Below are 16053 nucleotides of genomic sequence, written 5' to 3' on the forward strand. Positions count from 1 at the left end.
AACTCCAGCTGAAGTCAATGGAGCTTCTAGGTGCTCAGCACCTGGGGAAGGAAATCAGGCTCTGAGTATGTCAGGCTGGGTGCCCCCCAAAAAGGAGCACCCAAAATCCGTGGCCACTTTTGGCAGTGTTGGTCTTGTCAGCTAGCAGGAATGTCAGTGACATTTGCTAGAATATTTGAGTTGCCCCTTCCTTGTCTACATACTGCATGCATGGTCAGTGCTTGAGGCTAAAGCAGAGCTAAATCATGCACAGCAAAAGTCTGCTTGGTCATAAGCCCTTTCCTGTTGACCATGAACGGAAAAGGTAGAGGACAAAACCACCAGCATGCTACTCCTGGCCTCCATCCTGGGGTGTGGGGTTCACATTTTGGAGGGAGGTTCAGGGAAGTTTTTATTTTTATCTGACCCAGTTCATGTGTTCCTACTACTTCTTCATTTTTTTTAAATTTGTATGTTACATAAAGTTGCACTTACACTGGGAACAATCAGCGGACTCCCAGGGGACGTGGCTGCTTAAGTGACTTCTGACCAGTGGTTCTTATCCAAGTTAAATAAATTGAATGTCAAAAACCAGCCTGATGCAATGTGGCTGAGGCTGGGTTGGACACTTTGGGGGATTTTTTTTCTCCCTACCAGACAGTTGGCCAAGGATTTTTAATCAAGTTCTCTCATGAAATTTTAGCATATCTGGTATTTAGTAAACATGAGGCAATCAAAATCATTCGTTCAATACACAGATGTCTGTAAATAGAGTTGCAAGGCTTGTTAAGTGGATTACACAGCTGCTAGGTACATTTCATCAGGAAGAGGGACGCTCTCAGGAGCAGCAGTCATATATTTGTAAAAGCAGATGCAAAAATACCTGTCACTCTCTTTCTCACCAGGGTTAGTTCTAACTAATTACTTGGTTAGGTTCAAACAAGCACTCAAAAGTTCACATGCTTATTCAAAGCAGATCGGAAGCTTTTTAGCTCAATTCTGCTCTGATTTACATTTGGGGAACTGATGTCAATGGAATTACCAGATGTAAATAAGAACAGAATTCAACCTTGATTCTGCTCACAGGCATGTTCCTTGGTATTTCTTCCTTCTGACTGGGCTGGAACTTTTATAAGAACAGCCTTTCTATGCTGGCACTTCAACATCTTACCCCAGCTGGAACCAAAGGAGCCTTACTTTCTTTTCACCTATACTGGTTTTATTCTATTAACTTCAGTAGAATTACTCCTTGTACATGGGAATGGAATCAGGCCTATGGTAGTGCAGAGGCTCACAGAAATAGAAATGCTATTTATTTATAAGTGAAACAAACTTTTGGGGAAATAGGTCTGGTTCTGGTTTGCTCTGAGTTTGTGAGAAAGTTGGGCTTGTTTATTTTTTTTATCCAAACCAGTTTTCTTATCCCTAATTTACACCTAATTTGCTAAAAAGGTGGCAATCACTGGGACTAGGTTGTTAGGTTTCCAATTCTGATGTTGGTTTTTCCCAGTGGCCATTTCCCTGAATCACATTTTTCACCATCACACTCAAGTCCAAAACCAAATGACCAGGAGCCCATTTTAAGGAATAACTCACGGGAACGTCTTCAAATAGAACGTCTGTGACATTGTTATTGGGGCAGCTCTGCCAGGCGTTGTTGAGCCGGAATGCCAGGGCACTTGTGTGGCGACCATCCAGTGCAGCAAACTTGCGAAATGTACAGTTTTGGACATTGACTGGCCCATCATAGAACTGAATCCCTCGAATTGGAAAATTCCTAAAACATAGTTGAAAAATAGAGAGAGAGAGGGAGATCTGGTCAGATATGAGTTACCATAGGCATCAGTCTGTATCTTCGACAATGGATAGCTACACGATGCTTGCTGTGTAGCGGACATTATTTTGCCCAGCCAGCAGGATAACTGAGTTAGTGCTGCTTTTGTTTTAGCCTGTGTAATCCTTCAGTTCTTAGGAGTTCAGTCAAGGTCTCTCGTGTCTAAGCGGATCATCTTTATCTGTACTCCTAAAGGCAAGGAACATTGGATAATGCCAAGGCATTGACCTAAAAAGAAAAAATTCATGCTGCAGTCACAAACAAGTTCTGCAGCAGCCCCAAAACCAGTAACCGATCCGATCTGCACTCCTCATTCTGAATCACTGCAGGGCTGAAATCCCAAGGCAGCTTTCACGGGAGCATGGAGATAAGCCGTTTGGCACAAATAAAATAAAAACTGGCTTTTAAAGAAGCAAAATACTGTTGCACTGTCTAGGATACAGTTTTAAGGTAGCTGGCACACTCGAGAGCACTTTAACCCAGAGATGGTTTAGATACCAGTGGAAAGGTAGAGAAGACACATGCTTTTTCACATTCTGATTTGAGGGACTGTGACGTTTTAACCCTTTAACAGGCTTGGATAAAACATGTCAAAGATTGCTCATAATAAACAAGATCACAATCCCTTACTCACATGAGTGGTCCTTCCTCACACAAGAATTTCCCATTCAAGTGAGTGCTCCTTGCCTTTGGGAGCTCTTACACACAACTTCCACTGAAGACAAAGGACTGTAGAACGGGGTACTAAAAACATCATTTCACTGTTGGTATAGAGGATAGGCCTACTGTGCCTCCATTGACACGCAGAATTGGGGAATGCCATGCAGAAAGATACGGCATTCAAGCTCTTTGTGCACTGGAGGCTTCTCTTGGGGTGGTTACGTTTTTAAAAACAACAAGAATTTGCATTTGCAAAACCAACTCAGAGCACTAAGATCACGGACAAAGTCACCCGCGAAATTCACAGGCAGCTTGTAAAACATTTAACAAGGGCACAAAGATCATGCGAACCCAGCAGCAACTCTGCTTGGTCCAAAGCCCGGGCAGGGGTCCTGAAAGATTTCCTTGGTGACTGGCAGCTGATACGGGTGGAGATTGCTGCATTGCCCGATCCTTGCTGACTACATGTACACAGCCGAAAAGCTTGCCCCGTTAGCAAACTCTTCCTCTACTTTAGCCATCCCCCCAGCCCAGTTCACGAAGCGGGTAGTGATGCTGTCCTGGCAGCCTGCAAGCACATGCCTGCCAGCAGCAGCTGCACAATGAGGACCTTGGGAACAAGAGAGACATGAAACAAAATCCTCTGTGTATAATTTCTTCAGTTTAAATTACACCAAATAGTGCTGAAAAAATATGTAAAATGAAACAAACAGAAGGGATGGAAACTGTTCACTTGTGCAGGGCAAAAACTTACTGGCCTATGGGGAGAGTCCTTCCACTGTGATCCAGGCCTCCGGGCCCCCAAATGTGGTTGTCTATGGTCTCTGTCCCCACGTTTTTACTCTCACCGACAAACAGGCTGTTCTTTATTTCTTGCTTCGAACCATCGTCATGTGGGAAAGTTCCACCGCTAGGAGAGGCAAGACTGTATGTTAAAGGGGTTGCTTATGGCAAACTCTGTCTTGGAATCATAGGCAAAAGTAGGAGGATGGCAAACTAGGAATGAATAATGCTTACCTTGCCAAGGTCAGGCCAATGCCATTGTCAGCAAACCTGCAACGAGAGAAAAGAGTGGGGAGATGCTTCACAAGCAACAATACAGAGCCTTTGCTTTCCCAAAGGTAGGCAATGCCAAACTGAGATATTAAAATCCTTACTGGTTTGGATACGGAAAAGGAGGGCTGGGGTTAATTAACAAAATTAAGCTCCCTTATGTTAAGTGGGAGGTGGGGCCAACTAAAAGCTATAGCAATTTCGTTCATATTGCAGTTTGTGAAAAAAGTTTTCTAGCATGGCTCATAAGGTGTATAGCTCAAGTGTAGTGGTAGTTTGATAGATCCTTAACTGGGATTATATCCTGCCATTGTAGGGGGAAGATTTACTTATTGGATAGTGATCAGTCTTTCCCCTCACCCCCATCTCTGTCTACCATGATCCTTTCAAAGTTATTTAAGGAGGTCCTGTTTGTCTCTCACAAACTATTTTCTGTTATTTAATAATCCTCTGCCTTACACATTTCCCCCTCATGTAGCTCTGTGTTTATTACTCAAGTCATATAGCCTTTCTATGCAGTAGCTTAAAAAGGGGGTAGAAGGCTCTGACTTCTGTTTCATCAGTGATCAGATCCAGATTAGAAAGAGACCTGAATCAAAACTTTGGATCAAAATGCTACTGAGCTTCAGTGAGATTCAAACTCCGAATCTGGACCTGGATCTTAATTTTACAAACGGTTCCTATTTTTATAACGGGTCAAACCAGAATGCCAGTTCCAAACACTCCCAAACTTTGAGGATGATAGAATCCAGATGCAGAGATTAATGTTATCGTTTGAGCCCATCTCTACTGTATACTGACAAGCACCACAGTTACAACTTGGTGCTAGGATTTAAACTGTCACGCACAAGACAAAAATCAATGTAAAGCTAGGAACAGAACAAAAGCAATCTCCTTGATTGAGTCAATAGGTGGTAGTATATTACATGCTATCTACTTTTCATTTATTATTCTTACAGCCCCATGAAATGTTCATTGTAGTTTATGTACTGCATGCCACATTAGCATTTGTTTTGTTAATGTAATGCATAGGTCTTACTGTAGCAACAGAAATGAAAATTAACTCTGTGATTATGGCAATAAAAACAAGTTACAGTTTGAAGACTGCAGCCTCAGATGCACTCAAAAGGACACTGCCAAAACCTGATAAGATGGAGAAACTTGTGCAGTATTTAGAAACTATGTATCTCAGTAATGAATGCAAATGTCGAAATAACATGCAACTAATCTGAAAAGACAGGAATGTTAAACATTTCTGGCTAACACAGTCCATAAAGACAAATAAGAAGGCTTGATATTATATTTCTGTCCATTCTGACCTACTTTCATTCTTGCGAATCTCACTGAGTCACTAAGGCCAGTTTATAGCCAGTGGTCACTTTAAAAGGCTTGGATTATTCTAAGGTAAGGCAGTTTTTGCAGGCAACGGGATACCACATACAGGCAGACAATTGTACTAGCGTAGTGCACTGTACCCTGTAAACTAGCTTTTTACTTTTTTGCCTTGGTTAATTGAGGTTGCTATCAAGATACTGGATCAGAAGAGTATCCCAAGTTCCCAAGTGCAAAGAGAGAGTCTGTTCTGAGCAGCACAGGAAACTACTTTCAAAGGGCGTACAATGTGCATTTTCCCAATTCCTCTCCCTTCCTCCTGTGATGCATAGTTTTGTGTCTGCTTCCTTGGTACTGGCTTATTCAGCACAACACTGAACCACATAAAACTGAACCATGACCTAAGCTTAGCCGTGGAGGCTGGTTAAACTTATGGGTTTTTTTGTTTATTTTAAGCTCTTCATTTTTCACGTAGAATGGTTTATTTGAGTCCATTTTTGCTGCCGCTTTGAAAATCTGGACAAAGTCACACTCAAAAACAATTCAACAGACTCTTTGCTTTGGACAAAACAGGGTTGGTTTGTGTAAAATAATGCCTGTGTTTTCTTAATGTTTCATTTTTATTTTAATCATGACCATATGCAAGGTGCAAAGCGATATAAATAGTCTAACCACAACTATGCTTGCCATAAACTAGGAGTTGAACTTCTAGGGTTGAAATAAGGCAAAACTCACTGGCAGCCATCCAGCCATACATCTCCACCCCTCAGCCAGGCCCCATGATCCTGGTTCTTGTACGCAATAAAGTGCTCAATTATCGCAGGTTCTCTAGGCTTTAAAGGGTCAGCGTCTTTGTGCGGACTGTATCTGTAAACACAAGAAGAGCAGAAACTTGTCAGTGGAAGGCAGTCTACCCCAGGGAGATTCGACTGCTGTACTGACTTGTTAAACATTTGGTGGGATTATTTCTGCTAAACTCAGGAATTGCCAGGCTGGATCAGACCGATGGACCATCCAGTCCTGTAGCCTCTCTCTGACAGTGGCCAGTACCAGCTACCAGGAATGCGCAAGAAATGCTCCAATAGTCAGTCGTGAAATAACCTTATCCCAGGAAAAGTTTCTTCCTTGAGTTAAACGTTAGTTTATGTCCTGAAGCATGACATTGTATCCTTTCTAAAACTCTTGGGGTTATTTAAAATCCTCCCTACTATAACTCTGAATATTCTTATTATCCATACAAATGTCCAATTCTTTTCTTTTAATCTTGCTCAACTCTTGGTCACATGGATATATTGTGGCAGCGAGTTCCGCAGGCTAACTACACATTGTGTGGAAGCATTTTGAGGAGACCATGATGACATCTTTGCTGCCCCTACCATATGTCACCCAGGCCACTAATAATGAGATTTATTAGAGCTCTCACATATGATGAAATGATGGCCTGGTGAGCATGGAGGAAAAAGGCAGAGATAAATGGAAACGGCAGTAAAGCATTTCCACAGTTGCTGTCAGTCAGCCTGCACTTGGGTGACAGCATCTGTGCAAGCCCGGATAGAAAGATGTTAAGTTGGGTGACAAGGTGGGTCAGGTAATATCTTTTACTGTACCAACTTCTGTGTAGCTGGGAACCTCATCTCTCTCACCAACAGAAGTTGGTCCAATAAGAGATATTACCTCACCCACCTTGTCTTTCTAATATCCTGGGACTGACATGGCAACAACGACACTGCATGTTGGGGTGTCATTTATTCCTGCTCTTCGGGGGCAACTATCCTTATCATTACTAAGTGTCTTCTGTCAAATACAATGCAGTTCAGAAAAACCTGGCAGATTAGCATCCCCATCGGTGCCAGCAATGGGCAGCACAGAGATTAAAATTCATGGGTCAGAAATGGGGAGCGAGGTCAGGCTGTCAAATCATTAGCAGATATTCAACAGCATTTACCTAGGGAGGTGGTAGAATCTCCTTCCTTAGAGGTTTTTAAGGTCAGGCTTGACACAGCCCTGGCTGGGATGATTTAACTGGGACTTGGTCCTGCTTCGAGCAGGGGGTTGGACTAGATGACCTTCTGGGGTCCCTTCCAACCCTGATATTCTATGATTTTGTTTCACTTAATAAGCCATCACATCAACTTAAATTGAGCAGAATGATCATGAGGTTCCAGCAAATGAATATCACTTCGCCAGCTTCATCATTATGAAGTCACTTGGTATTCATGATGAAAGCACAGATCCTGGTGAATTCATGAAACGCTAACAAACTTTCACTTTGGGATGGATTTGGTCTCATTTACACCAGTGTATGTCATAAAAACATAAGAATGGCCATACTGGGTCAGACCAAAGGTCCATCCAGCCCCGTATCCTGTCTACCAACAGTGGCCAATGCCAGGTGCCCCAGAGGAAGTGAACCTAACAGGTAATGATCTCTCTCCTGCCATCCATCTCCACCCTCTGACAAACAGAGGCTAAGGATACCATTCCTTACCCATCCCAGCTAATAGCCATTAATGGACTTAATCTCCATGAATTTATCCAGTTCTCTTTTAAACCCTGTTATAGTCCTAGCCTTCACAACCTCCTCAGGCAAGGAGTTCCACAGGTTGACTGTGTGCTGAGTGAAGAAGAACTTCCTTTTATTTGTTTTAAACCTGCTGCCCATTAATTTCATTTGGTGGCCCCTAGTTCTTATATTATGGGAACAAGTAAATAACTTTTCCTTATTCACTTTCTCCGCACCGCTCATGATTTTATATACCTCTATCATATCCCTCCTTAGTCTCCTCTTTTCCAAGCTGAAAAGGCCTAGCCTCTTTAATCTCTCCTCATATGGGACCCGTTCCAAACCCCTAATCATTTTAGTTGCCCTTTTCTGAACCTTTTCTAATGCCAGTATATCTTTTTTGAGATGAGGGGACCACATCTGTACGCAGTATTCAAGATGTGGGCGTACCATGGATTTATGTAAGGGCAATAAGATATTCTCCATCTTATTCTCTATCCCTTTCTTAATGATTCCTAACATACCGTTTGCTTTTTTGACTGCTGCTGCACACTGCTTGGACGTCTTCAGAGAACTATCCACGATGACTCCAAGATCTTTCTCCCTATTAGTTGTAGCTAAATTAGCCCCCATCATATTGTATGTATAGTTGGGGTTATTTTTTCCCCAATGTGCATTACTTCACATTTATCCACATTAAATTTCATTTGCCATTTTGCTGCCCAATCACTTAGTTTTGTGAGATCTTTTTCAAGCTCTTCACTGTCTGCTTTGGTCTTAACTATCTTGAGCAGTTCAATATCATCTGAAAACTTTGCCACCTCACTGTTTACCCCTTTCTCCAGATCATTTATGAACAAGTTGAATAGGATTGGTCCTAGGACTGACCCCTGGGGAACACCACTAGTTACCCCTCTCCATTCTGAAAATTTACCATTTTTTCCTACCCTTTGGAATAACTTTCTTGGAAGTGGGAGTTAGCATGGATTTATACTTCTGTAACTGAAAGCAGAATATGAAGTTAATGGAGTTATTCTCAATTTACTACAGTTCTACGCAGCACAGAATCTGTCCCAGGACATCTGATGGTCATTCAGCAACACTCTAATTGCTCAGCTTTTAGGGCTCGTTCCAGCCTCCAAATTGGAAGGCACAAACTTTTTGGAATCAGCTCCTGTGCATATATGCCACAGCCAGTTTTCCAAGGCACATATTCTGGTATATGAAGAGGCAATATCAAACTCTCTGCTGTAGATGCTTACTGCAGCAATGGAGGGGGTTCTTCTGTTGTTATAGTAAATCCACCTCTCTGAGAGGCAGTAGTTAGGTCGACCAAGAATTATTCTGTAGACCTAGCACGGTCTACACTGGGGTTTAGGTCAACATTTCTCTCTCTCTCCCCCCTCCTCGATTTTTTCACATCCCTGAGCGACATAACTCGGGTACCTTAACTTTCTAGTGTAGAACAGTTCTCAGTAGAATTTGAGGTATTGTCAGGGGTTTTAAAATAATCATCCTAATGGGTTGAGCTTACACTCCTCACCAACTGTCTTGTAAAATCAACTACTCTGGTTGTACCTGGCTGTGTGGGAAGTAGGAGGAGTGGTAGATACGGTGGCAGGTAGGGATAGGATACAGAGGGACCTAGACAAATTGGAGGATTGGGCCAAAAGAAATCTGATGAGGTTCAACAAGGATAAGTGCACTTAGGACGGAAGAATCCAATGCACCACTACAGACTAGGGACCGAATGGCTAGGCAGCAGTTCTGCGGAAAATGACCTAGGGGTGACAGTGGACGAGAAGCTGGATATGAGTCAACAGTGTGCCCTTGTTGCCCAGAAACCCAATGGCATTTTGGGATGTATAAGTAGGGGCATAGCCAGCAGATCGAGGGACGTGATCGTTCCCCTCTATTCGACATTGGTGAGGCCTCATCTGGAGTACTGTGTCCAGTTTTGAGCCCCACACTACAAGAAGGATGTGGAAAAATTGGAGAGAGTCCAGCAAAGGGCAACAAAAATGATTAGGGGTCTGGAACACATGACTTATGAGGAGAGGCTGAGGGAACTGGGATTGTTTAGTCTGCAGAAGAGAAGAATGAGGGGGGATTTGATAGCTGCTTTCAACTACCTGAGAGGTGGTTCCAGAGAGGATTGTTCTAGACTGTTCTCAGTGGTAGCTGATGACAGAACAAGGAGTAATGGTCTCAAGTTGCAGTGGGGGAGGTTTAGGTTGGATATTAGGAAAAACTTTTTCACTAGGAGGGTGGCGAAACACTGGAATGCGTTACCTAGGGAGGTGGTGGAATCTCCTTCCTTAGAAGTTTTTAAGGTCAGGCTTGACAAAGCCCTGGCTGGGATGATTTAATTGGGGATTGGTCCTGCTTTGAGCAGGGGGTTGGACTAGAGGACCTCCTGAGGTCCCTTCCAACCCTGATATTCTATGATTATAAGTACCAAACCCACCAATGAGATTCATGGAGAGTGTCGGACTGCAACGGTACAGGTAGGCCACACCCCATCAATGGCAAGGAGAAAGTGGAGCCTTTTGCTCATTAAGAACTTTATACAACACCTACTGACAACAATGAAGACATTCCCATTGACTTCAGGGGGAGCAGGATCCAGCCCTCAAACTGCGTTATACACATAACTTTCCAAATAAAACCATGGACAGTGCATTACCTCCCAGAAATCAGTGTCAGGAAAGGTCTTTTGTCCTTAGCAGATGCTGGTGTGGTTTTGACTCCATTATCAATGATCATGCCAGCCTGAGGAGGAAAAGAAACTTTGTGATGTATTTATGCACTTTAAAATTATGACATAGTTTAAAGTTTCTGAGCCAAATTTTCAGCTGTTGTAAAACACCAGGGGTTTTTTTTGAAGTCAAAGGCATTATCCTGATTTACACCAGCTGAGGATCTAGCCTTCTACATTTAAAACACTACCTAGACCAACACCAGTGAAAGATGGTGCAGCATTTAAAGTACATGGCAAAGATTTCTGAGATGGACCAGAATTTTTGTTAAACTTGTCCTGATCATTTAAGCAAAACGTCACTCTCTCCAAAGTCACTAGCTCTCTCTGACTTGCGTACCAATCCAGGTGCCTTATGCTTTTGGAGAATCTTTAGCTAACAACATGGCTCTCCAGAAAAATATTTGTATTTCTTTAGAGTTGTTACCACTCCAGTTGAAGATGAATTGAAATACCAGCCCCTTGCTAAGTAAAAATCCATTCCCATTGATACTCAAAAAACCTGGCTGCGAAATCTTGCCCAGAAGTGCTGCCCCTAGAAGACGTGCATCTGAGAACTGTGTCATAGTATCAGCCACTCGTTGTGTCCTATAATGCATCATTGAAGCATGGACCACTTTCAAGGTTACTGGTTCTGCAAGTGGCATGCGAAACAGGAGGACTGTCCACTCTACCACCTTCTGTCTGCAGCCCCTTAAAAAGCCCCTTGTGTCTTCCAGCACCTGTTCAGCCCATCTCACTAGCCAATTACATACATGCTGCAATCTAAAGACATTAAGTAATAGATGAAGGCTCAGGAGCTCAGTGTACAGTTTCCCAGGGTAGTATGTTTGGGCTGAATAAGTAAACAGATTTAGGAAGTGATTAGAATGATCTTATATTATTTTATGTACCAGATGCTATTTGATCAATGGCTAACATAGGCAGCAGTGATCTATAATCAGGCAAGCTGCCAAAAGATGTGGCTAGGGGCACCATTTTAGAAGAGCGAAAGCAGACAGATGACCTGGTAGAAAGGAGTGAAAGTAACACCCTCTTGTCTCCCAACGTCCCATGAGAAATTTTAGCCTTTAGCTCAAGAATAGTAAAGTGAATCCAATGTAAACAGAATCTGTAATTCTATTACCCCAGCAAACAAGCCACTTTGTTTGTAGATACAAATGCTGAAAATTAGTTTGCAATTGCTTGTAGTGAATCAGAAATCACAGCACTTAATAGCTTGCAGACTCAGAAAGCTGGAGAGATCAAGTGGTGTTTTTAGACAGGAAGATAGTTTTCATTGCGTGCAGACTCACTCGGTAGTTGGAATGTGCCCGATTGTTGTAGAATTTTCCCATTGGAATGTGCTCAGTGTAGCCTGGAGAATACATTCCTTCTGAGGGGCCTGTAGGCACATGGTGAAAAACAAACCAAAACCCTGTTTCCTGCAAAAGGGAATACACAGCGTGAGCCTTCACTTGAACTTTACAGGTTTACATTAGTACGGGGGCTTACCAGGAAATAATGCAAGGTGAAAGCCAGCAGATTTCAGGACACAACAGTAGCTGGTATTGCTCTGTATCTATATGCAAAAGACACCCCCCCACACACACACATATATATGAAAGCAGTTAGGTCCAGCATTTTCAGGGCACCTCAAGTTAGCCTCCAACGTCCATACTGAGGCACCTAAATGTAAACTGGCCTGATTTTCAGATGTGCTGAGCACCCACAAACCCTACTTATGTCATTGAGAGCTTCAGGTGCTCAGCACCTTTGAAAAATCAGGCCACTTATTTAGGTGCCCAAAATTGATATAGGTGCCTACATTTAAGCCTGGAGATTTGGAAACTTTGGGCCAAATACTTTAGTTTGTTTATTCTGTAATTGAAAAAAATAAAGACAATTGAGCTGAGTTAGAATTTCTGTAGATTTGCCATTAGGATGGATTTAAATGTCACAACCCTACATGCCATTCCTGTACTGGGCTTAGGACTGTGCCTGTCCCCATTGTGGTCAATAGGAGCTTTGCCATTGACCTAATGGGAATAGGCGGGTTCGGTCTTTAATTTATACTGGCTCTGGTTTGGGAATTGTGTTAAAAGTAATCCAGATCTGCAAGCCCGAACTACAGCAAAAGACCAGAAGTGGGGAGGTGAAGGCGAGGGAGATTGCATTTGAAACACTAGCTGCATCAGTATATGGCCTGAGCAGTGGAAACAGCGAGAACCAGAAGTTGCAGGGCTACTACACAGTTGCTCTGAATTTTCCCAAAGAAGAAACCTTTGTACTCACTTCGGATCCTGCAGCCGCACAGTTTATAAGGTTGTTATGTGGATTGGCCATCCAGAAGGTGGATACAGCGCTGCAGGTGGGGAACAAAGATGACCATGAAAATGACACCCGAAGCGCACACAAAGGAGTTAACATTCCAGTGCATACAGTACAGGCAGGTCAGATCACAGAGCAGATAAGCTACTGCCCTACGGGGTGTAGCAACTGGGGTTTCTTTTTCTATCATATCACAGCTGTTACCATCATCTGCAGATGCAGCAAAATGGTCTTATCTTTAAAGACCTCAGGAATTAAATGAAGAATTTCTACTGAAATCCCAAACCTGGTGTGAAGCTGTTAGCTGTCAATTATATTTCATGATAAGGTGAATGTGTCATGGACAAGAAAAACCCTACAATGGGGCTCCAGGTTCCCTGGAGACGGGTTTAGCCAGGGATTTGACAAAGTGTTTCTGTGGGCTTTTCATAGCAACCCCCTAGCATCTGCTCTTTCCACATGCGACTGTGCTTCACTACCATCCCCCACTGGCTTCTCAATCCATGGCCAGATTCTCATATCCATCCTTAGGCTGAATACTCCCACTGAAATCAATAGGACTATTCACAGAGTAAGGTACAAGGCAACATGGGTAAAAATGGACAGAATCTGGCCCTATAATTTTAAAAATTCAGTAAGAAGCTGGAAGGAAAAAAAAAGAATAAAGAGAAAAAAAGAGAGAGTTAGCCCTCCGATGTCACAAGGCCTACAACTTGCTGTTAGCTAGTCGTAGTTACCAGTGAAACCCTAGCTCCAGACTGTGTGCATTGATTGTGTGGGGTTCACGTTTCTCCTATACTTCACCTAAGTCTGTCTTTACAGAGTAATGCGATAAACTGCAAAAAGAACTCTTGCTAAATCCTTTTCATTTCAACCACTACCGAGATCCATCCCATAAATCTGCCCCTGTTGAGGTTTTGTGGATCTGAAAAGGCATATTAGAGGATTGGATCTTGCAAGATGGGAGATGAGGTTGCTTAGCACCTTCTAGTCGGCACTCAGCAGTTTGCCAGGCTGGGCTTAGAGTTTGCCTCAAATAGAAACGGGCTTTAAGAACTTTCATGCACTCACTTATGTACGGATTAGTAGTCGGGACTCTATGCTTAGGCAATCTTTGATATTCCATAGTCATGTTCAAAGGTCTTGCTGAACTACATTGAATTCAACTCTGGTTTGAGTTTACTCCCTGTACAGTATATGCCAAGTGGATGCAAAATACAACTGTTGGGACAGATTCTGCCACCTTTCCTCACGTTGAGTAGTACCCTTACTCCACAAGGAATTCCGTTGTAATCAATGGTACTAGTTGCAGAATAAAGTACAACTCAATATGAATAAAGGTGGCAGAGTCTGTCCCATTCTGAATTTAATAGCATTTTATACGCACATATTGTTGGTATAAATGAGATGCAAGGCAATGCAGTGTCAGGGCCATTTGTCTTCATATTGCACTTTGAAAGGGATGCATGCAATAATATCTGCGATAACAAGCACTTTAGTTGACCTTACACTAAAAATACTAAGCAAAATTATACCCTGCATGTGTAAATGTATAAATAGCATGGAAACATCCTGCAGAGACAGCCACCCTATCTTTTTGAGCACATGGCCCATATTCCTGAAAGCAGCGTACTTAACTATATACACCCAATCCTGTGTTTCATGGATAAAAAAAAAGTCAAATCCTACAAGGCAAGGGAAAAAACAAACAAAAAACAAAAAAGATTTCCCACTTACTTGCAATCCTGCCTGGGTTTGGGGATGTACCCTGGGTATGCCCCTTCTGTAATCATCTTGCACATTTTACTGTCTCGGTCAGATGGCAGAAGAGTGCTAGGTTTAACGAGCAGTCCAAGGCAGTGATCAAATGTGTTGCGTTCCTCTGGCCCATCCTCAGTAAAGAAGCAGTGTCCCAGGGTGTTGTAGCCCACAACATCCTTAATCTGCATGTACAAAAATGGAGCTGCATTCAGTTTTAGTTTTCTAGACACTTAGAGATAATAATTAATAATAATAATAATGCTATTAATTATTATTATTTTACTGTGGAGCCTCAGTCAGAGACCAGGACCCTATTGTATCAGGAGCTGTACAAACACATTCAGCATAAAGGCGGTCCTTGCCCCAATGAATTTACATATTAAGTGATAGTGTAAGCTTTTAAGATTTAATTAGAATTTGCCATTTCATATGAAATGCTAATCACTCTCTGCTGTAATCTGCATGTTGAGCAAGTGATAATATTATAATAAAAGACAAAAGACAAAGAGACAGGAATGGGGGGGACGGGGACATCAGATGTTTAAGCCACATCTGGGCTTATTCATCTTTGTGCAGTTACATAAACTGCAAAGTTGATGGACTAAAATGTATCCCCTGAAGTGAAAAAAAAAAAATTTTTCTAGGCTATCAGAGATGCTGCTAGTTGTTTACTGGACAGGCTGGGTTGTTTTAAGTCTGACCTGACCCTTTTTCCAACTGATGACAAGAGCTTTACTTGAAATTCAAACAAACCAGCTGGTGTTAATCAGTGTAGCTCCATTGAAAACCCTGCAGTTCACATGTAGTTCACATTGCAGCCTTATTGTCTCTCACAAAGCTATTCTGATTTACCCCAGTTGAAGATCTGAGGTAAAATTTTCAGAAGCAACTAAATGACTTAGGAACCTAAAACCAGGGCAGGGTGGAAAACAACATTTCCATTTCATGGAAAATGTTGAGGTTTCAGAAATGGTTTTTGTTCTGATGTGGAACAAACTTGAGACCTTTCAAAGTTCTTTGTGAACAGTGCAAGAGAGCAAGAGATTTCTAGAACACTCAACAACCAGGTGATTAAAAAACTCCCGGGGGATGTGGCAGACCCAAGGTCAAATCCCTGTTCTCAATCTCCGGCCCAATGAATACTCATTTGTCTACACAAAGTGGAGCAGCTCAAACAGGAGACACTGAAATGAATTCTGGAGAGTGGAATGGGAGACCCAGGCTCAAGTATCTGTTCTGCCAGATTCAGAGCAGGTATTTGAACCTGGTTCTCCTACATGTCAGGTGAGTACCTTAACCCCTGGGCTACTGATTATTCTGGGGTTGCCATCTCTAGCCAGATATTCCACCCTGGATGTGAGAAACCTTCCTGATGAGATTTGTGTGGAAACCAAGACATTTCAACTAAAAAGTTCAGTTTAGACAAAACAGTTTTTCCAGTAGGAAGAAGTTTTGTTAAAAACTTTGCAACCAGCTCTACCTAAGACCCATTTTCAGAACTGATTTAGGCTCTTGGAAGTCCAAGTTCCATTGACTTTAAATGAGACTTGGGCTCCTAAATACCTATGTCACTTTTGATAATGGACGTAGGCACTTCTGAAGTGTTCTCTGATCTTTATCTCAGAGGTTACAGCCAAGGGGAATCAATTTCCAGGGCTGAACTTGACATGGTTAAATATATACACTCAGACAGAATACTGCCAGATCTATTTCACACTGCCATCTGCAAACACATGTATTATGCATAGACCATGGTCCAGTGTAAATATTCAAGCCTCTGAACACAAATCATCACAGTAAATTAAACTGTTAAAATGACATGCGGTGCAATACGTTCTATTAAATTACTTCTCCGAAATTTGC

The 16053-nt window shown here is 42.3% G+C and overlaps 1 protein-coding gene across 2 annotated transcripts in view; it reads right to left on the bottom strand.

The window, feature by feature from the left end:
* LOC102942858 (cell migration inducing hyaluronidase 1) overlaps nt 1-16053 on the bottom strand; it is a 142292-nt gene that overhangs the window by 16508 nt on the left and 109731 nt on the right. For both annotated transcript variants that reach the window (XM_043523393.1, XM_027829110.3), the window contains exons 14-21: nt 14167-14372; nt 12394-12463; nt 11415-11543; nt 10048-10133; nt 5594-5725; nt 3491-3526; nt 3228-3383; nt 1576-1756 (exon numbers count right to left, since the gene is read on the bottom strand). In XM_043523393.1, coding sequence (XP_043379328.1) covers nt 1576-1756; nt 3228-3383; nt 3491-3526; nt 5594-5725; nt 10048-10133; nt 11415-11543; nt 12394-12463; nt 14167-14372 — 996 coding nt within the window. The remainder of the gene's footprint in view (nt 1-1575; nt 1757-3227; nt 3384-3490; nt 3527-5593; nt 5726-10047; nt 10134-11414; nt 11544-12393; nt 12464-14166; nt 14373-16053) is intronic.

Source organism: Chelonia mydas, chromosome 10 (assembly GCF_015237465.2).
Source record: "Chelonia mydas isolate rCheMyd1 chromosome 10, rCheMyd1.pri.v2, whole genome shotgun sequence".
Classification (NCBI taxonomy): Eukaryota; Metazoa; Chordata; order Testudines; family Cheloniidae; genus Chelonia; species Chelonia mydas.